At 37.2% G+C, this 21,894-nt stretch overlaps 1 protein-coding gene across 1 annotated transcript in view; it reads left to right on the forward strand.

The window, feature by feature from the left end:
• POU6F2 (POU class 6 homeobox 2) overlaps positions 1-21,894 on the forward strand; it is a 302,481-nt gene that overhangs the window by 264,479 nt on the left and 16,108 nt on the right. Inside the window, exon 7 of the mRNA XM_088149999.1 lies at positions 19,986-20,192. Coding sequence (XP_088006125.1) covers positions 19,986-20,192 — 207 coding nt within the window. The remainder of the gene's footprint in view (positions 1-19,985; positions 20,193-21,894) is intronic.

The raw sequence follows: 21,894 nt of genomic DNA on the forward strand, positions 1-21,894 counted from the left end.
TCTGACAGACAGCAGTGGCGGCCAATCAGGCGGGCGGGCTGGATAAATTACCCTGGCAGGCCATATCCGGCCCATGGGCCATACTTTGAGAACCCCTGGATTAAGGGGTTAGACAACAGTTGAATGAATTCTGAAAAATCCTTCAGGTTGGCCTTCTCATTGAAAAACTGAGGTTACTTCAAGGAAGAGCAACAGAAGGTCACTTCTTTCTGGTCATGTTTTGAGCCAATGTGAAGATCAATCTACTGTATTATCTATCTATCTATCTATCTATCTATCTATCTATCTATCTATCTATCTATCTATCTATCTATCCTCTCTATCTGTCTCTCTCTGTAAGTTTCTTACTATATGGGCTAACATGATTATGCAAATAGTCATTGTACCAGACCACTAGGACTATGTTTGAGTGCCTGGAATGTTCCAGTGCAACAGGCCCACACACTCAATAGAGGCTTTCAAATGCTATTGTCACCCATATTGAATGCCACTACACTAAAGAGCCTATACATGAGGATGAACTATTTGAGTCAATTTTCAGAAAAATAGAATGGGGAGGATGGTTTGTAATGTCTGCATTCTAGAGAGGTGGATTAGATAATGACAGCTGTCTAGCCTCAGGGCAGAGGGAGGAATCATCTATAAGCTAAGGAGGATGTGTTGATCCATGGGGAATTTCAGTAAGTAGAGAGGATGAGGAATATACATTCTATATCAGCTTCTCTTCAGAAAATGTGAGATTGTAGTAGGTGTAGTTATGAAAATCTTCAACAATGCCTACTTTCTTTAGGTCCAATTCCTAAATTCAATCTCATTCTGGCTCCCATTCTTGACATTACATTATTCAAAATCCAAGGTGAAACAAAATCTTACAATAAAGACACTTGAATATACAGTCATCTTTACATGAGCACCTTGGCCTTGGTACAGATGGTTTCTACTTTCATTGGTAGTTGCCATGCACATATACTCACAAGCTTTTTGTTGAAGAGGAAAAAGTAAAGAATAGAAAGACAGCAGCTTGCAACATGTGACTCACAACTCAGAGTTAATTGTCACTTTGTTAAGTATCACAAAACATAAATAAGCTGCTTCTTCTTTACCTGAAATCTGAAGGATAAAATAAAATAAAGGCAAACATGATGACTTCACAGATGTAAGAAATGAAATCTCTGTTACATAAAAGAGGGACAATTGGTAGAAAATATCCATATTAAAGATGGCATTGATGGCATCAGTGACAACCTGAGCTTGAGGAAATTAGACATTTTTATAGAAGGGTAGGCTTTCTGCCCAAAGAAACCCAAAATGTGGAAGACTTAAAGATTTTAATCAATTGACCTACTTAACTATATAAGAACACAAACAGTACTGTTGCCTTATGCTATAATGTACTATAATTGTTTCATTCTACATATAGTTCTGTTGAGAATTTATTTTACATTTCCAATTTAGATACTGCCCATCTCACAAAAAAGTGACTCTGGGCAGTTCATAAAATTCATAGATAGCATTCAGGTTAAATTAACAATATCCCATGGAAATTTATGCAACTAAAATTAGTTATCATGACTGGCTAGAGTCACACTTAACTCTAAAACTGGGTTAACCAAACACAAATATTTTCATAAAAGGCTGTACTCAACAAATAAACCATATTATGATTTAATATGGCAGTCTGACTCATACAACAGGCTAAGACAATGGCTTTTCCACAGCACACTAATTACAAGCTGCACAAGCCCGTTTTAGCCTCATCTAGCATCCTGCTTGAATCTGGCTAATGTTTCATCAGTGTCAATTATGTTTTTCATGATTTTATGTAAATACTTCTGCATAATAAACTACATAACAATTATGAAACACAATAATAAAATATATCATCAGAGCCAGATAACAATAATATATTAAGCAATATAAATTAAATATATTAAAATAAACCTTTGTGCACATACGGTGCATCTCTTACTATCCCTTAAAGCAGTGAGAGATACAATCATTACATGGAAATCAACATACAAAACAGATAAACATTCATTCTTGCAAATATGAAGAAAACTAGCATGATGCAGTGGTTAAGTCTTGGATGATAAGGAGGAAGACCCTCATTCAAATTTCTCCCTAGCCATGAAAAATCACTGGATGATTTTGAGCCAGTCTGTCTTTCACCCCAACCTACCCACCTCATGAAGGGACATCACCATATAAAAATCCCTGATCATTTGGCAGGATTTAAGACTAACAAGCAAGAATCTCCTCCTCTATCAGGTCTATAGACCAGTTACTGTGGTTCCCATTCCATTCATTTTGCATGAAAGAAAATATGTATTGAACATTATCAGTTGATGAATGAATGTTCACTATAAATGAGAATACAGGTAGCATATTAGGAAGGGCAATATTTGTTCTTCCACTTAAGAGTACTGTTTCTAACATTCTAGTATTTAGTTGTTTTTAATTTATTCTGAATCCATATCCAGTTGTAACCTCTCACAAGTTTAAGCCTTTGAACAACATTCTTAATATCTGAATAAAGGATCTGACCAGCAGTTTGAAGTAACAGAAGCTGGGAAAAAATAACCGATTTTCCTTTGAAAAGTTGAAACATGCTTTCAAATATGTAGTTGCATAATTTAGAAATACCTGAAAATCCCTCTTGGTTGTTGAATCATCTGATAAAAAGAGTCCTTTTAGTTTTGCATTTGTTAAGTATCCATAGAATGCATCTTCATTTCATTGGATCAATTCATCTTGCAGAAGTTTCATGATGAAATATATTTCAGTAGCAATTCTATTGTATAGATTCTCTTCTTAAAAATAAGCCAGATGCTGTTGCAAAAAAAAAAAAAGGCATACTTGCCCTCCATATTTATTTTCAGATAATTTTAGAAGTTTTTTGATCTATTGTAGACAACAACTTATTCTGACTAAAGAAGAATTTATGGCTATCCAATTCTGCCATAGTCTAGTGATAGCTGGCCCTGGAGAACATCTACAGATGACATGGTTTAGAATTCTCTCCCTTCTGCATCCAGAAAATCAAATAATTCCTTTAAATTTTCTCTTCTCCATACAAGTATTTTCAAAAGTTTTCCATGTTGACTGAAAACTTACCTGTAATATATTCGAAGCTTTCTGCACAAAATGTGCATGACAAGTTCCTTGAACAATAAAAGGACTTTTTTTATGCAGATGACAATGAACAACAGGGAGACAGAGGATTCTGCAGAATAGAGTGTAGAAAGTCAAGAGGGCGGCCATGATTTGGTGGTTATGGCTGCCATCTTGGCTTTTTTGATTCCATCCCCCCCTGCCCCCCCCCCACTGCAGATACTCCTGCAGGAAGAGCAAATAGGAGTTTGGCAGGGAGTTCAATGGAGAAGAAGAAGAGGAGAGAGGAAGAATGAAGGAAAGAGAAAAACTGCTGACTGATTACTGCTGGTTCTTGAGTGCTGCTGACCCTTACCATTTCTGATTGTTTCCTCGGCCATTGGGTATGATTAGAGTACTGCTTGCTGTTGATCTATTTGTCGAAGCATCTGAGGATATGTAAATACCAGCTTATCAGAAAGTGAGCTCACCCTGGGAACAAAGAGAAATTGGAGGGAGAGAGGGGGTATTTTGTGGTTATTGATTAGAGAAGAGAGGGTATTACTTATATAACCTGCAGGGGATGTGCCATGCTTGTTTTCCTTTCTGAAGATGTCATGAACTATATGTGCTAGAAGTTCAGGCTAATTGCCCTCCTGAAAGTGTAGGTGAAGGGCTAGAATCAAAACTGCTTACCTCCCAGCTTGTTAGGAAAGATGGGGATTCTTTTTTTTTTTTCCAACTGGACTGAAGAAGCTCTTGCAGAAGGACAATAGCACCAAGCAGGCTCAAGAAGCAGGGGAGAAGGAATGGCAGAATGTGACACTAAGAGATACGCTTCTCAAGAAAATCTCTTACACTCTGGAGCTGTGTTTCTCAACCTTGGCAGCTTGAAGTGGTGTGGACTTCCTTGCTGGCTGGGGAATTCTGGGAGTTGAAGTCCACACCTCTTCAAGCTGCCAAGGTTGAGAAACACTGCTCTGGAGCTTCAGAATAGATTCTAGGGCCTCATTATGATGAAGTTCCTTTTTACTTTCCTTAAGTTTACTTAGGGAAGTAAAAGGGAACAGAACCCCAAATAATATTGGGGTTATCAGATCTGGTTTGCAAAATGGTTGGAAGACCACTAGATAGTATATCTAGATTTAGTTAAGTAATCTCTCTCCTTCACTCTGCAACCTTGGGCATTTCATCACATGTGGGGCCACGGCATAGTCCAAAATATTCCTGATTGAAATTCCAGTTGACCCTGTTAATGCTTTTTGTATCATGTTTACATGTTGTTAATTTGGAAGAGCGTGTAAAACAGAAAATGAATGCATGATGCAGCCTGCATTGCTTTTGCATTTCTTTAGGATTGATTTCACACAAATGCTATTTATGCCTTACATTTTCCAATAGTGTTTGTCAATTGCCATTCATGTGGTCACTCAGCAGTGCAAAATTCAGATTGTATCTTAGTTCTCTAACTATGTTGTTGTTGTTCAGTCGTTAAGTTGTGTCCGACTCTTCGTGACCCCATGAACCATATCGCGCCAGGCCCTCCTGTTCTTTTTTCTAACTATAGTAGTGTAAATTTGACACCACCACCCCAATTTTGAAAGCAAGTTCTGTTGGTCTTGGTAGAAGTAATTGCCCAATTAAAGCTTTCTTGAATGCCTTTTTATTAACAGTTGTCACATTATTTTATTACTGAGAAATAGTTCTTCATTTAACTGAAATTCTGACATTTAAGTACAGTAGCTTTATGTAGTCCACATAGTTGAGTTATGAACAGTCATATCCATATTTATGCATAAATGATATTGTTCCTGGCATCTAGTGCCAGTAAAGTAAGGACTCAGCTCAGGAGTGGATGGAGATTAGCAAGCTTAAACTTATCTAGATATAATTATTGTTTTGTGTATTGGCTGAGATAACAAATAAATGTTATTTGTTTTGTGTATTGGTTGATTATTTTATTGTTACTATTGCACCTAAAAGAAATTTTATTCTGCATTTCCTTTCACTGATTACATGGTTTTTATTTTTAGGATTATATTCTGCTCAAGATTCTTTGAGCAGAGTAGCAAATGATGATGATGACTGATTTGGTTTTGTCATGTTAAATGTTTACATCTGGCATGGGCAACGATTTGTACAGAACACAATTTTACCAACTGATTTTCAATGGTATGTGTACAATGCACCACTTTGGATCCAAAGCTGGAAAGGTGCTGTGGAATAGACAGAGCGTGCATCCTACGTGTAGTGGTGCCTCCTTAAAGAAGCTTCATTTTTTTCTGTAGGCTCACATGATAGCTGAGCAACCTCAGAAGAGTATGTGTGAGTTTAGGAGCACTGATGGTGTGTGACAAGGTACTTCAGGGTAGCCATCAGTGTGCTGTTGGTTCCTCCTTAACTCCAACAAGGATTTTTCTGGGATCACACAGCTACTGTGCAAGTCCAGGAAAAGAGGCAGCTTCTGAAGGAGATGCCAAGAGATGCCCACTCAGAAGATGCCAGACCTACAAATTTTTTTAGAGTGCTATCTTTCCAGATGTCTAAGAATAGCTTCTCTAGTTACTCCAATTAGCTTTTTCCAGTTTCCTCCATGAGGAAGCCAATGCTGGCTCAAGTGTCTGTCTATATTGTCTGTACACAGCTACAAAGGCAGCTACAAAAATTACTCAGTTTCTCTCCAATCTCCATATCCTCCTGTAATAAAGGGGAAGAAAACACCAGAGGTTCAGATATGAAAGGGTTAATCAAAATTAAATTTGACAATGGTGGCAAAGTCCAGCAAAGCCTAGAAATCCCCAATTCCAAGCAATTAATCAGGAGAAAGGTTTTGCCTCACTCTTGGGTGCACTTTTAAAGAGGAAGGGTCTAAAGAACCCTAACTGCCTCTGTTCTTTATTTTCTTTATTTCCATAATGGCAGAAGGGACTCTCCCCTGGCTGGGTTTTGCCAGACAAAGACCAACTGCTCCCATCCTGGAATGAGACTGGTGAATCAAAAGAAATGAGTCATCTAGAGAACACGTGGACTTCTTTAGATAGATCTGAAGTGTTATTTGTTTTCTTTGCATTATCTTATTCTACCTGTCTGTGGGGTGGGTGTGAGTGTGTATGTAATTGTTGCTGACTGGAATTGTGATTTCATTTTTTTTCTTGTCCCCATTGTCCTTTTATTTCTAAACTGGTTCCTTAACCAAAATAAATAACGTGTATCTTCTGAAATCAGTGTCTTCATTCTCACAGGGAAGTATCCTAACATCCCCTGTAGCTCACTGTAGAACACTACAGAAAAGAAAGAAGGAATAAAAGCAGGAGGATCCTTGGCTTTCTTTTCTGGAATAAAATATAGGAAGAAAATTTGTCCCCAAATGAAAGTAGTGGAGGCAGCCTATACCTAGGCGACTCTGCTCCCAAATTGTGAGAGTTTGCAACAATAAGGATTATGAAAGGGATTACTTAGGGACTATTCATGAAGAACAAGCCATCCACCACAGCCTTGTTTGTACATGTTCAAGTGGTGTTTCATTATATCTAAAAATATGTTCTTGTTCCCCTGTATGTTTTTTCCCCCCCAAAATTCTTTTTTTGTTTTGTTTTGTTTTGCTTTCTTTTTTGCATTCCTTACTATCCCACCTTACGATTTTAATGCCAGAGTTTGTGCTTCTTTTTGTTCTTATTAGGACAGGCTTTCCATTTTCTGAAGGAACCCTTCTTAACTTTTACACCTTCTGGACACTACTGGAAAGCTATGCTGGACTGTTCCTGGATTTGGATCATCCTTTCTTACATTCTAGTTGAGCCTCAATTATTGTGGTTTTAATTACTCTTCAGAAACTATGAAGAGTTTTGACACTCTTGTCTTTTCTCTTTTTCACTAGCCCCTTATTTTTTAGAGGTTTCCCTTTTTGTGACCAAATGTGATGGTTCTAGACCCCACTGGCAGTTTTCCACTTGCATGTATGCTAAATGTAATGGCATTATGATCTTTGTCCCTCTCCATTTCACAAATGTTAGATGTCATAGCAGATTGTGGTCGGCATTCAGGATTAAGCCTAGCTTTACCTTTCCTGTGGTTAGTTCCAACTGTTCTTAGACACAGTCATTTTGGGTAGGTGGGTTCTTGTCATGGCCTGAATGTGAATGAACCAAGATTATGTGAACCTGCCCTTTTTTGCAACAATTTCTCCTTTGGATGACTCAATATCGCCCTTACTTTTTTGCTTTCTGTCCTGAACAAGTAATGAGCAGAGTTTTGATAATATATCTAGGACTATATACATGCCGTTCTAACTCCTGGTTTGAGTGGAATCATACTCCCCCTCCCCCACAAAAAGCAAAGAAAAAGCCATTTTCCAAGTGATTCGAATTCCAAATGGGAATATATCTGCAGAAACTTGCTCTTTGTGTATATGGTTCCTAACTAGATTGGAGCACATATGCCTTAGGTATATATTAAACCACAGTCCTTCCCTTTTATTTCTTTCTCCTTATTTCTTTATAGCTCCCTTAAGTAGTAGATTTTTCTGCAATAGGTTTAGGAAAACAATATGTGTCCCTATTTTTAACTCCTCCTTATATGTGCGTGCACACAGACACATATTGGAAAATTCAGCCAATATCCAAATAAACATCCATTTTCATGTTTGATGCATCAAATACACTGACATTTCAGCTCTCAAAATAAATGGTTTTGTTTTGGAGGTTGAATGTGTCATATTAGCATCCACCCAGGAGATAAGAAAAGAGAAATAGATCAGGGAGTGATCAGGACATCAGGGAGAAATTCAGAGAGAAATTAAAGAGGCAGGCTACCAAGAAAAATGTAAAAAGTTCATGCTATGCATGAAACAGTTTGTGTATTATATATACACACACCTACACATTGTCATTGCAGCTCAACTGGAAAACATTTAATTTTAACTTGTTAATCATAGTCTTTAGAGCAATGCAAGTCTAGTGGAACTGACTGAAGCATGTTCTTGTTTTGTTAACTGGGAGGAGTTTGAGCCTCTTGATCCAGAGGTAGTGAACAAGATTCTCAGGGTTGTTAATTTGGCCACTTGTGTTTTAGATCCATGCCTCTTCTGGCTGATTAAGACATGACAGGAGATAACACTGGGTTAGGTTGAGTCCAAGCAGTAGTAAATTCATCCTTGTGTGATGGTGTGGTCCTGCCTGCACTGAAGGGGGCAGTGGTCCTTCTCTTGTTCAGAAACCATCCCTGGATCCAATAGTACTAGACAACTTTCATTAGGTCTCCAATCTCAATTTTGGGGGAAGATTGTTGAGAAGATGGCTGGGATGCAAATTCAGAGAGCCCTGGATTATCTGGGCCCCTTTCAGTCAGGGTCCAGATTTCATTCTTGTACTGAGATGGTATTGTTTATCCTTGTTGATAATTTCTAGGGGGACCAGCATGGCAATAATTCAACCATCCTGGCACTATTTGATCTCTCAGAGGTTTTAATTATCATTGATCATGAGCTGGGAGTGGGAGACACAGTGTTGCAGTAGTTCTTCCTCCAGGGTCAGTTCCAGGAAGTATTGATGGGAGAGAGAGGTCCAGCCCTAAGCCTTTGCTTTGTGAGGTTTCTCAGGGCTGTACTCTCTCTGCACTCTTATTTAATGTCTGTGTGATCTCATTGGGTGAGGTTATCCAGCAGCATGTGGTTATATATCATCAGTGTGCTAATAATACCCAATTATATATCTATACCCTGGACTGACCAAGGGATGCTGTAAAAGTCCTCTCACAGTGTCTGGAGGCTGTACAAGTCTGGATAGGGAGGAACTAGCAAGGCTGAGTGTAGGTTTTTTGACTTCCTGGATTTGAGAACTTACCATCTTTGTTTCTGAATGGGGTAGCATTTCCTCAGACTGAGGGAGTGAACTATTTGGGAGTCCTGTTAGACTCTCTGCTCCTGTTTCAGATGCAGATGGCAGCTGTGGCTAGGAGTGCCTTTGCACAGATTGACTTTGCACACCAATTGTGCCCAATTCTCAAAAGGAGGTCCTATTCACTGTTTTGATCACCTACTGTCTGGATTATCGTAATTAATTCTACATGGGCTGTCCTTGAAAAACACTTGGAAACCACAGTTGGTCCAGAAAGGATGGCATGGATAGTTATGGGTGTGCCTTGGTATACTCATGTAACACCTCAACTTTATGAGATACACTGGCTCCTGGTGAGCTTCCAGGTGCAATTCAGTTATCACAATAACATTTTTCATGGCATAAGGCCTAGCTATTTGTGGGATTACCTGTCTCCAATCATTTCTGTTTGTCCTAAGAGTTCTGACAGGGTGGCATGCTCCAGATCCCCTCTATTAAACAATGGCAACTAATGGGATCCAGTGGTGTGCCTTTTCTGTCATGGTGCCTGCCCTATGAAACAATATAGGGCAACTTGAGATTTTGGACGGCCTGACCCTGCTGGGTTTTTGTAAGCACTGAAGACCTTCTTCTTCCCCTGGGCATTGGGCCAGGCTTTTGGGTGTGCCCATCTTAGTGTTCCTGGTTGTATGTTGTTGAATTGTCAAAACATTATGTTAAATTGTTTCTCTTTATCATTGATTTTTTAAAGTGATTGTTAGCTGCCCAGAGTCGTGTGTTGAATAGGCGGCAATATAAATTCAAATAATACATTAAAAAATTAACTCCTACCTTCTGACTGGGGAATTCTGGGAGTTGAAGTCCACACATCGTAAAGTTGTTGGGTTTGAAAAAACACTGTTCTAGATAGAAGTAGAGATAGAGATAAAAATCAGAATGGATAGAGGGATAGATAGCCTGAATACTATAAGAAAATAATGGAAGTGAATTCACATAATCTTCCCCTGGGAATTTGGATCATGTGAGGACAACCTCTTGTCAAAAGGAATTACTCCTTTATTCTTTTCTGTCATACCACCAATATTGAACTTTTCTTCCTTACTGTCACTGCAGAAGGCTCCTCTATTTTGTGTCTGTTGAGGCCTCTTCCCAGATTATTGTGGGAAACTTCATGCAGGCAGGCCCACTCCATATTTCCTGGGCATTACTTTGGATGACTACGAGAACGTGATGTTTGGCAGGATGCCTCCTCAATTCTTTGCTTGGGCATATTCCTCTTCAGGACAGAGAACATTTCTTCATTTCTTACATTCTGTGTTCCAGTAATCAAGAACGGGGTGGGGAGAAAACTTCTTCAGATGTTATTTTTCTATATACTCTTACCAGGGTCATGGCACCCCAAATACCAAGCAATTAAAAATTGATCAACTAAAGGGGAAGCAAACATCGTCAAGCCCTTTGAAGTTAATAGAGTAGGTCTCATTAAACACCCAAAGAAAATGTTATCCATAAGGTTATTTCATCTTTATTTTATGGTGTTAAGTGTCAGTTAACACATTTCAGTGTTGGAAGTCTGGGGAAAATAGCTGCCCTTTCAGTGAAATTGTACTCATACTTAAGAAGCAATATAAGAGGCTCATAAAGATTATTAGGAAGCCCCAATTAATTTTTTTTTAAATCTTTAATTTTTGATACTCAGCAAAAAATATTGCTGCATCAACTCTTCTTTTGGTCTTTTAAGGATGAAAACCTCTTAAATTAAAAAAAGTTCTCTTTCATCTGGGTCATATTTAATTGATTTGTGTGCAAGTTAGGTATGCAATTAGTTTTCTTTCTCATTGAAATTAATAAAAACTGTGATTAATTTGAACAGGATATCAATCATTACATGGCATACCATGCAAAAACTAGTTTGTTCTTTAGTTTTTAATTTGGTAAAGATTAAATAAAATTAAATAAAACAAAGAAACCAACATCAAAAGGGAGATAGGAGATCACCAGTTTCAGTAGATTTGCTATCTCTCTTATCTCCTTCTATTTGCATCTGCAAAAAGTCTGAATCAACACATAAATAGGGTCTTACTACTGCTATTACTCTACTACTGCTTCTTTTTGATTTCATTATCCTCTGAAGAGCTAGCAGAGAAAGAACAGAAGAGCATGAGTGATTGAAAAAGATGTGTTAAATTTCCCTTTACACCCATATTTATGTGTGTATGTATGTATGTATTTATGTGTGTGTGTGTATAAATGTTATGATGGTCACTGATTAAATATTGTTCACTTATGAAAAAGTGATAAATTTTTTATGGGCTAAGCTCATTAGCATCATTATAATTATGGGCTTTGTTGTGAGCAAGGAGATATACTGTAGTCTCACCCTAAAAAACATTAAAGAAACATTACAGACAGGAAATTGAAAAAGTAATATATGTTAGATGGAATATGACAGCTTTTTTCTGATAGAGCAGACAGATAAATGTCACCTACAAGATTCAAAATACATTTAATTTTGCCACCACAATGGATATTCTCTTCATAAAATATATATGAATCAGCTTTGAATCATAAGAGTTGACTGTGATAAACAAATGCATATTTGATAACATACTCTTTTTTAAGCTACCCATCTCATCCATCCCAGCTGTTTGTTATTTTCAGTTCTTTAAACTTGCATTGGTGATTTGAAGACATCACATTTTAAGTACTGCTAAGCTGCACTAAGTGTTTTAATAAGAATGCAAACGCCTCTTTTGGTCCCTCATCTTGATAGTCCCTTGGCAGGGTCTTTAAAACCTCTTAGCAAATATTGATGCCTAACTTTGCATATTTTTATTTCAAGCTATTAATATTTTGAACCAGCATAAGGTAATATATAGAAACAATGAAATCAATAATTATAGCATTAGAAACAGCTATGGTTACATATTATAAGAACAGTAATGTTAAATTAGAAAATACCAACATGAGAATTAGGAGATAACTGTAAAACTAGAACTTCATATCATTATAGAATTAATTATAATCAAATTCAAAACAGAATTATACAGTGACTATAAACTGTGGCAAAAGTAATAACATACACTAATAAGGTAATATGCCATGTTTTTATCTAGCTGTAAAAAAACATACAACACTGAGAGCCAGTATGGTACAATAGTCAAAGTATTGACTAGGAGCAGGAAAACTCAGGTTGTAGTCTACACTCAGCTGCAGAAACTCACGGGGTGATTTTGGGCTGGTTGTGCTGTCTCAGCCAAACTTACCTCACAGAGTTGCTGTTGTGGGGAGTGAATAGGTCTATGCTTAGACTAAACAGATACTAAATAAAAACATTATTATCAAATATCTAAGATTATAAATCATAGTACAATCATCATTTCTTGGTTGGGAGCACACAATATATACATGAACAAAATCAACCTATAATATATTGAATCGAGACAACCATTGCCGACAGACAGTTCCTATAAAAAGTTACATGCTACTACAAGAGACCCTTAGATTATATTATAAGAGGGCTTGGGAAAGAATGGGTGGCTGGATTGTCATCAGAAATTCAGCCAGGGCAGAAGGCAGCTTCTTGGCTTCTGGGGTAAGGTCAAGCATATTTCTATTACTTATTTAAAAAATTTGGAAACATCTTTCACTATCTAAGCACTTAAGGTGAAGAATAATAAAAGCATCCAATGGCATTCAGCATAAAACCAAAAAGTACAAGAGCAAAACTCATATAAGAAAATTTGAGAGCAACATTAAAATTAAGAGATCCAGTTTGGTCTAGTGGTTAAGGTGCTGGACTAGGAGCTTGGAGTTCTAGTCCTGCTCTAAGCATAAAAACAGCTGGATGACTTTGGATCAGTCACTCTCAGCCCTAGGAAGAAGACATGATGCCAAGAAAAATTGCAGGCAGTTGCTGGGAGTCAAGACTGACCTGAAGCAGCAGCAGCAGCAGCAGCATCATCATCATCATCATCCACGCAGTGACACTGATAGACTCTACTTACCAAGGAGCATAGGTGGGCATGGAATGTTACAAGTACACCAGATAGTTGAAGAAGAAAAAAGGGCATTGAAAGAATATCTGAAGGATAGTGAAGAAGATGCGCTGAAGCTAGTATACCATGAAGGCTTACTGAATACAAACAAGACCAGACTGGCCTATAAGAAAGATCAAATGAAGAATAGAAAAGAGACACGGCAAGGCAAAGTATTACATGGCCAGTACACAAAAAAAACTAGCAGGCAAAGCAGGTAACAAGAACACCTGGCAATGGCTAAGAGCTGGAAAGTTGAAGAAAGAGACTGAGGAGCTGATTCTGGCTGCACAAGACCAAGCCTTAAGAACAAGTGCCTACAAAGCCAGAACTAAGAAGACAGCAATGGACAGGAAGTGCTGCCTCTGCAAAGCTGAAGGAACAGTGGACCACCTGGTTAGCTGCTGCAAGAAGATTGCACAGACTGACTACAAACAACGGAATGACAAAATAGCAACAATGGTGCATTGGAATATCTGCAAGAAATACCAGCTGCCTGCAAGCAAGAACTGGTAGGATCACAAAACAGACAAAGGAATAGAAAATGAAGAAGCTAAAGTGCTCTGGGACTTTAGAATTCAAACAGGCAAGCACCTGCCACATAACACCCCAGACTTAACAATTGTTGATAAGAAAGACAAAAAAGTCTGGATAATGGACATTGCAATACCTGGAGACAGCAGAATAGAAGAGAAAGAACTGGAGAAAATCAGGACTGTGGCAAAAAAAAGCAAAGATAGTACCAATAGTAATAGGCACCTTGGGTGTAATCCCAAAGCATCTGGAATACCATTTGAACACCATCGCCATTGACAAAATCACCATAAGTCAATTGCAAAAGGCAGCTTTACTTGGAGCAGCTTACATCCTTCAACGATATCTTTAACACCATCAGACAACAACATCTGCCTATCCCAGGTACTTGGGAAGGACTAGACAGGTGGATAAAAATGTCACATCCAGTCTAAACATCTGGCTGACTATGCGACCAACAATAATAAAAATAAAACAATCTGGATTTATGAAAGACTAGATTGTGAGCAGAGGTCAGCCATTTCATAGGTCATGGGATAGAATCCTTCAGGTCCTATACTCAAATGTTATAAATACCAGGACCTCAATTTTGTCTCATTAAATAGAATTATTTGAAATTTAGTTGCTAATACCTCCTAGTGTAAACTATTAATTTATTTTGCTTTATAATGATGCTGTTAATGTATATGCACTGATAGTTATGTAGTAATATTTTACTCAGTTCTGCATCATATTAAATACTTTTTGAGATTATAGGGAACTAAGTGACAAAAAGAGATTTACGGAAATGAAAATTAAAAAAAAAGACCCCATAATGCTTCACTTCTTCCATTTCCATGTTATTCTTATTTTTCACACATGATTTTCAAGATTCAGCTTTTTTTTTTAAGGAGCTAAGTGTAAAGGTAAGAATCTAGACTCAAGGTTTCATTATGAAATCAGTTTAGGGAATAACAAGATACAAACTGAGTCTTTACTTTGAATTATGCTTAAATAATTGAAAGAACAAATAAGAGCCCAAAGGCAACTTTCCTAATAATAAAATATTTCCTTCCTTTGTGCATTCAGAACTTTCAAGTGAAGCAAAGTATTGGGCTTTAAATAACCAGTGAATTAAATTAAGAAGACAGAGACTCCATAATTCATCAGTGTCTTCTGGGTATGAGGGATCCAACATGCATACACAGTGTTTCTCTTTCAGGATGCTCCTGTGCAAACAGGGAAACAAACATGTAACACAAGTGCTTCCACTGTTGAAAAACACATGGGTGGTAGTTTCACATCTGCACTGTCAATTAGAAGCTTTATAATAATACCCTTATTAACTTTCAGTGCTGTCATTAGAATATTTTGTAGAGTATGATACAAAAGTACCGTATGTACTGTATATGTTAAGACTGTAACTATACAATGACCTCTTTCCCCTACCCATAAAAGCTAGCATATCACTATAGATTCTTGGAGTCTTTTCTTTATGTTCTTGGTGTGTATGAGTGCATGCATGCTCATATCTATGTGTACATTTTATTTTCAATTATTCTTGAACAAGTAACTAGTTCTTGGATTTTTATATACATGAAAAGCTAGATTAATATTTATGCTAGCCTTCCTAAACTGATGTCCTCTAGATGTATTGAACTTCTATTATGAGAACTGAAATCCAAAGCATCTAGAGGGCATCAGGTTGGAATAGGCTGTTCACTGCTGTCAATCAAGGATAGTTCATTTGGAGGAAGGAGGAGAGAAATGGTATTTAATTAAAAATACATCATTGCACTTTTAGGCTACCATCTTATGGTCCCTCTGTATTGCTTTGCTGAACAAGTACATTATGTGTAGAATAATTCATTCATGGAAAAATCCAGCACACTTGGAAAGAAGAAACCATCCTCCTTCTTCTGACCTTGCAAACTGTTCACTTCAGCAATGTCATTCTCCAAGAGCTCTCCAAGAAATGTATTTTAGATCTGAGTAAACATTTCCATTACTGATAAAACTAGCCCAGCAATTTTTTGCCTTGTGGGGACTGGAAGCTTGCTGAGTTACAGGCCCAGAAGTGACAGTTCAAGGCCGTGTCCTTTGTCATATGTCACACACACACACACACACACACACACACACACACACCCTTTTGTGGGGTAAGGCTTCTGCAGAAATCATTAAAAGAATGGTAATTCTTTCCGTTTGGTAACATTTAAAGATAGAATGCATCTGGGTATATTCCTTCCAAGTTTCACAGGGCTGCATGTCTGAATTCTGCATCAACAGAACCATCCAAATTAACTTTAAAAAGCCAAAGTCTCATTTATTTATTCCTACTGTAAGTCCCCTAACAAGGATTCAGTTTGGAATATTGGTCAAGAATATATTGACGTATAAGATGTCACTTAACCATTTTCACAATTTCATTTATATTTGGAAACACTGCAAGTATCTGTGCATATATGTATAAAAACCCTCTCCCCCACCCCAGTTCTTTCATACCAGAAACTAATAACGAAAATAAGGAAGTCATATGGCCATCTGTTAGGAACACTAAATGGAATTCTTGTATTCAGAAGGATATAACACAGAAGACCAGATGCCCTGTGTTGAGATTTGCTTGTAGCTTGCTTTATAGCAGAGTTTTTAAGGTGATTCACAAGTAGATGAGTCCTCAGTGTTTCTTTGCTGTGTTTGTTTGTTTGTTGTTTGTAAGATTTCAAAGATTCATCTTGGCACTACTCAGCCTTTCAGACATAGAGCAATCTGCTTCAGAAAATAACTTGAAGGAATTGTGGTCAATAGGTACTGGAATCTGAAAGCACTGCTATACCATCTAGAGGACTGGGTGGATGAACAATTTGGATTCTGATATAGCCAGAAAAATACCAGATTAGAAGTCTGTAATCCACCTTCCTGAATTTTATGCACTCCAGATGTGTAGAGTGTAGAAGAACTCTGAGGGCACAGCCATTATGCCAACAACTAAACTCTGATTCTCTTGATTCCACATACCTGTCTACCACAGATAGTTTTTCTATATGAGATCTTAAAAGTTCAGTATTGTGCCTTCATTCTGAATAATTATGAATATGTCCAAATCAGATCTGAACAAAACAGCATTTCAGCAGATTGGCTAGATAAATAAATCCAACTGGTAATGTAAAAATGATCCAGATGTTATAAGCATTAATATTAATACTTATATATTATAATAATAAATAATGATTTATTATTAAATATTAATTTATTTAATTTAATAATTATTAAATGTAAATATATTATTATTATTATTATTATTATTATTATTATTATAAATATAATTAATATTAAATATTTATATATAAGGTGCTTTTCTAGTGATACAGGATGAAAAAAGAACCTCCTTGGAATGTGTCGTAGTGAACTGATTCCCATACTCACCAAGAATCCTCCATACATAACAGAGGAGTGAATGTCTAATGTAATTGGGTGGTTAAATTTCAGAAAAGTTGACATAGTTATTCTAAGTAACTATTCAGAAAGTATCTTTTTGATATAATTCTGTTGGTGACCACACTTTCAGGTATTTGAAACTGTGAAAGATAAAATCCTTGGGTTAATACTGTGATAGGGGGAAGTCTTCAGCCTATCTTCTGGGATATATCAAACAGCAAACTGCAGTATTTGCTGAAATTACAAACCCCATAATTTAAAGGAAAATAATTCTTCCTCAGTTGGCAAAAATCTAGAAAAGGTTTTTTAAATGCCAAAAGGAAGGAAGTCCATCAATACAGATCATGCTTAGTATCAAAAAACATAAATATGCCAGGAAGATTCATCTTGGAATACATACAGCTTTTTAAATCTTGGAGAGTCTTGCAGTTTTACTGATCTGGAAGTAGTAAAGAATCTGGACATGCTAGAAATAGGTTCATTTATTAACTTCCCAGTTGTAAAATGTGACCTACTTCATGAGTTTTATGTTCAAATACTGAGGAAGAGACAATAATATATTACAAGTTTGTTTATTAATGATTCATAATAATAGGAAGTTTTCTTACTAACATGAAGGACCCTCTCTATATAGATTTGTGAACTATGAACTGTAAATTGTGCCAATTATCAATTATGTTGATTTTTTTCTTTATGCAGATTTGCATGTGATTGATTATTGATTCTATGAATTTTCAGGTTGTGTAAATTGGAGGTACATCAAATGGAAAATGAATTTTGTGCTGAGCTTAGCACAAGCCATCCCCATTTAACATATACCATGAGAACATTCAATTGACTGTGTTCCACTGGAATTCAGCCACTTCAAAACAGTTCAGGTGCTTTGTTGTAACTTTGAAAAAAAATATTGTGGAATACATACATTTTGTTCCAAGCCTAGAATGCTTGAAACAATTTGCTTCAAAACCAGAACTGCCCTTTTCAACATTGTTTTCTATGACTGGAGTGCTCAAAATGCCACTGCTTGAAATAGTCAGGTTTGTTCCCTGGACACAACAGAACAGCAATATTTTGAACCAAATTTACAGAACACAAGAGGTGTTTTTTTTTTTTTAACCAATTATTTTTATTTTTCATACTTTGACCTTGAAATATTTTGCAATGCCTTGTGGAAATCAATAGCTTGGGTTGACATTGTTAGAAAATCACAATGTAGCAACATATACTAAAATATTCACAAAAACACTCCAACTAATACAGTGGTACCTCGGTTCACGAACTTAATTCGTTCTGTGACTCTGGTCGCGACCCAAATTGGTCGCGACCTGAGTCAAATTTCCCCATAAGGTTCAATGTAAATATGGTTAATCCATTCTGACCCCTCCGAATTTGGTCGCCAACCGATTTTGGTCGCGTCCCGAACCAAATTTCCCCATAAAGTTCAATGTAATTACGGTTAATCCGTTCTGAACCATATGTATTTTTTTTTTAAACCACAAAAATATGACACAAAGTACAGTACGAAGAGAGGGAACGCTAATCTTGCTCGACGCGATTTCTGGCGTGGAGGACAGGAAGGCAGGTGGGGAGGTGGTTATTGCTTGGAGGGAGAGTCCCCCTCCCTACAGGAAGCTGCGACCACGTGTCACGGGAGGGAAAATGGCCGTGGATCCTGTTCGTCACCTGATCCAGTGTTCGTGAACAGAGGCAAAATTTTGCGAACGGAGCTGTTCATGACCCGAATTGGTCGTGAACAGAAGCGTTCGTGACCCGAGGTACCACTGTATATTGAATTTCATTGTAAAATTAATCAATATTGTCAAGGCAAACATGGCACTGAAAATTGAGAAACAGAGAAAAATAAGTTTTCAAGTGGTTATCACAGCTCTTAATGTTCAAATTCTCTATATTAAACTACCACTGAAGCAAAGTAGAATAAAAACCCTGAAAAAATATTTTTTAAAATATTTTACCCACTTACTATAAAGTTGAACATGTGTTTCTTGTACCTTGCATCTTTAAAGAGCCAACTAGAATATGTCCTAGCTGACATCCAATGATATTGAATTCCCTACCAATGAAAAATATTAAAAGTATGTTTGGAAACATTTGTGATTACTTAAGAATAATTAAATGTTCTTAATGTGCTAAATTGTTTTTAGAATTATCTGTAGTTAAAATGCTATACATTACCAAGATTGATATAGCTTGATATAGATACAGGAGTATGAATATATTGGAATAGTGACTTTCATTCAGGCAATGTACCTTGTGGGCAATACACTGCTAATGGCCAAATGATTATTTGCACTGGTGGTTATTCAAAACTCTATTTTCAAGAAATGCTTTCCACTCTACAATAACTTATCTGTAGAAGGAAACCCTTTTGTTAAAAGAGGGGTGGGGACCTGTGTCCTCAGGATTACAGTTAGTCTCTGGGACCTCTTTTTGTGAACCACAGAACCTTCTTTGAGGGATTGCTGAAAGTTTATGGTAGAATTTCTCATCATTTTAGACAGAAAATATAAACATACTATAGTGTAGGCCCTAAAATAGGCATAGCACAGGTTAACTAGGAATGAATCTTTCCAAGATCCATCTCAAAAATGAGGTAAAAGTGAAAAACAATCCTGCTCATGCCGTGGTATCAGCCTATATACTTTGCATCATTACCATCACCACCACTCCCACTGTGGCCTCTGTCTCTCCAAAGCTGTTGCTCTCCAAAAGATTGTCCACTCCTATGTTAAGAGAATCTGTGGCATCTCCAGCTGATCAGATGACCTACTCTAATTGTTAGCTTTAAAACATACCCTTGCTACTTTGGAATTCAAAAATTCAAGGGAAGAATAGGGAAGGCAAGCAAAATAAATTACAAATGTAAGAGGACACTTAGAACACTACTATAAACTGCTAGTTTATATCAGCTACCATATATGGTCACAACTAATAAACTGCCTATATTATCCAACTTCTTCTTGGAGTCAGTTAAAATGTCTTGTGCCTGTAGATGTATTACTTTCACAATTAAATATTTACAACGTTCTGATTTTCCGCTTTCTGTTTCTTTCAGATTATTGGAACAATTCCACTGATGCCTAATCCAGTCTCATCCAGTCAGGCAGCAGGAGGAGCTCAGGGCCTTCAAGTGCAGCCAATTACACCACAGTTATTGACCAATGCCCAGGGTCAAATCATTGCAACAGTAATTGGAAACCAGATATTGCCGGTAATCAACACCCAGGGAATCACACTGTCACCACTCAAGCCAGGCCAACAGGTGAATGAGGAATGTAGCATTTCTATTAATGTATACATTATGGAAATACCTGAATTAACCTGGTGTGGGTTTTTTCCCTGTTTATCACCAATTTACACTCTTATACAATCATGGGTGTCTACAGGGCAGGGGCAGATTGGCAACAGAATGGGTGTCATGAAGCCACAATGCAAACTCTGCCCCTTATGTACTTTTGTCTGATAACATCACACAAGTATGAAAGAGTGGAGCTTTTCATAATAATGAAAATACAATAATGCATATTGTATTATTTTGGTTTCAACATGGCTAGCTGCAGATGCACCTCTGTGCAATTACATTATTATGCCATTTACAATATTTGGGAGTATTCAGGCAGCTCATATGCCTGATCCTATTTTTGGAAAAAGAGGGACAAAATTTAGATTGTTCTTTTTGAAGACCAAATCTTCAGCCACTCAACATGCAAGAAAATCCTGTCTAGGATTAAAGCTTTCTCATCCACTGGGATGTCTTTTGTCTCCATTTGTTCCATCTTGTTCAATACATGTTACTGACTGGGGTCCTCTAAACCTCAAGGCAGTATAAACAATATGGAACACTGGATCAATCAACGTTCCATGGAGTTTATCATTATGAAAAATGTCCTATTTCCCTTAACATTTGGTTTTCAAATGTATTTTACTTTAGGAACCTCCATGGGTGAGATTATTCCTAGATCAGAGTGCCAGTCCACCACTGCCAGGACTTGAAAGAACACACAGATAATCACAACCATCTCTCCACAGTCCAAGCAACTTTTTATCCCACTTTTTAATCTCAAACATTTGTACTTAGTAATAAAGAAGCATCTTATCTTAGAGTAGGTACTAAACAAATATCTTAGGGAAGTGCATTGCACAGTTTAGGAGTGCCACAGCAGGAAGCTCAGTCCCATGAGCCTCATAAATAAACCTATGTGAGAGGTAGTGGCCTATCCATTGGATCTTCATAATTAAACTAGTTCATGACAAGTTCTCTTAGACGGACAGATGGAGTACTGAGTGCTGGGTACTTGCATTATCCATATGATCATGCATGTAACAGTTTTCAGCAAAACTGATCCTGCTGTGAACTCATGATAGCTTTATGTTTAAGCAAATTTGAATAAATATTCAATTTTTTGATTAGGGAGAAGGAACAAATCCTCAGCATTAACCCAGCCTTCCCTATCCTCTGCTAATGCTGCATAGACTTAATGTCCCATAATTCTCAGTAAAGGCCATTCAGTCTGTGAATTCTGGGAATTGGAGTCCACACATCAGGAGGCCAGGTTGTCAAAGGCTGCATTAACATGTTTGACTCTCTGTTTGTCTGTCTCTCTCTCTCTCATAAAATGCAATGCGTAAGCACGCTCCATTCTCACTAGCTCCAAACCCAAAATCAGTTTAATAACAGAAGATGAAAATAAGTCAAATTACTACTCCTACTGTTTTTCTACACCTGAGAATCCAAGGTCATGGTCATAATAATGAAGCTGAGCCTTTGATCTGAACAATGAAGAGGTTTAACAGAATGTAATAGATAGTAATTGTTTCAAAGATGGAGAGATTAACACACTACAGGCACCTGAGTCTCATATCCTATAGTGCAACATTTCTCAACCTTGGCAACTTTTAAGATGTGTGGACTCCAGTTCCCAGAATTTCCCAGCTAGCCATGGCTGGCTGGGGAATTCTGGGAG

The sequence above is a fragment of the Python bivittatus genome, unplaced genomic scaffold (assembly GCF_059951505.1).
Source record: "Python bivittatus isolate LINGU-HERP-01145 unplaced genomic scaffold, Pbiv_v1 ctg000610_np1212, whole genome shotgun sequence".
In the NCBI taxonomy this organism is placed as follows: domain Eukaryota; kingdom Metazoa; phylum Chordata; class Lepidosauria; order Squamata; family Pythonidae; genus Python; species Python bivittatus.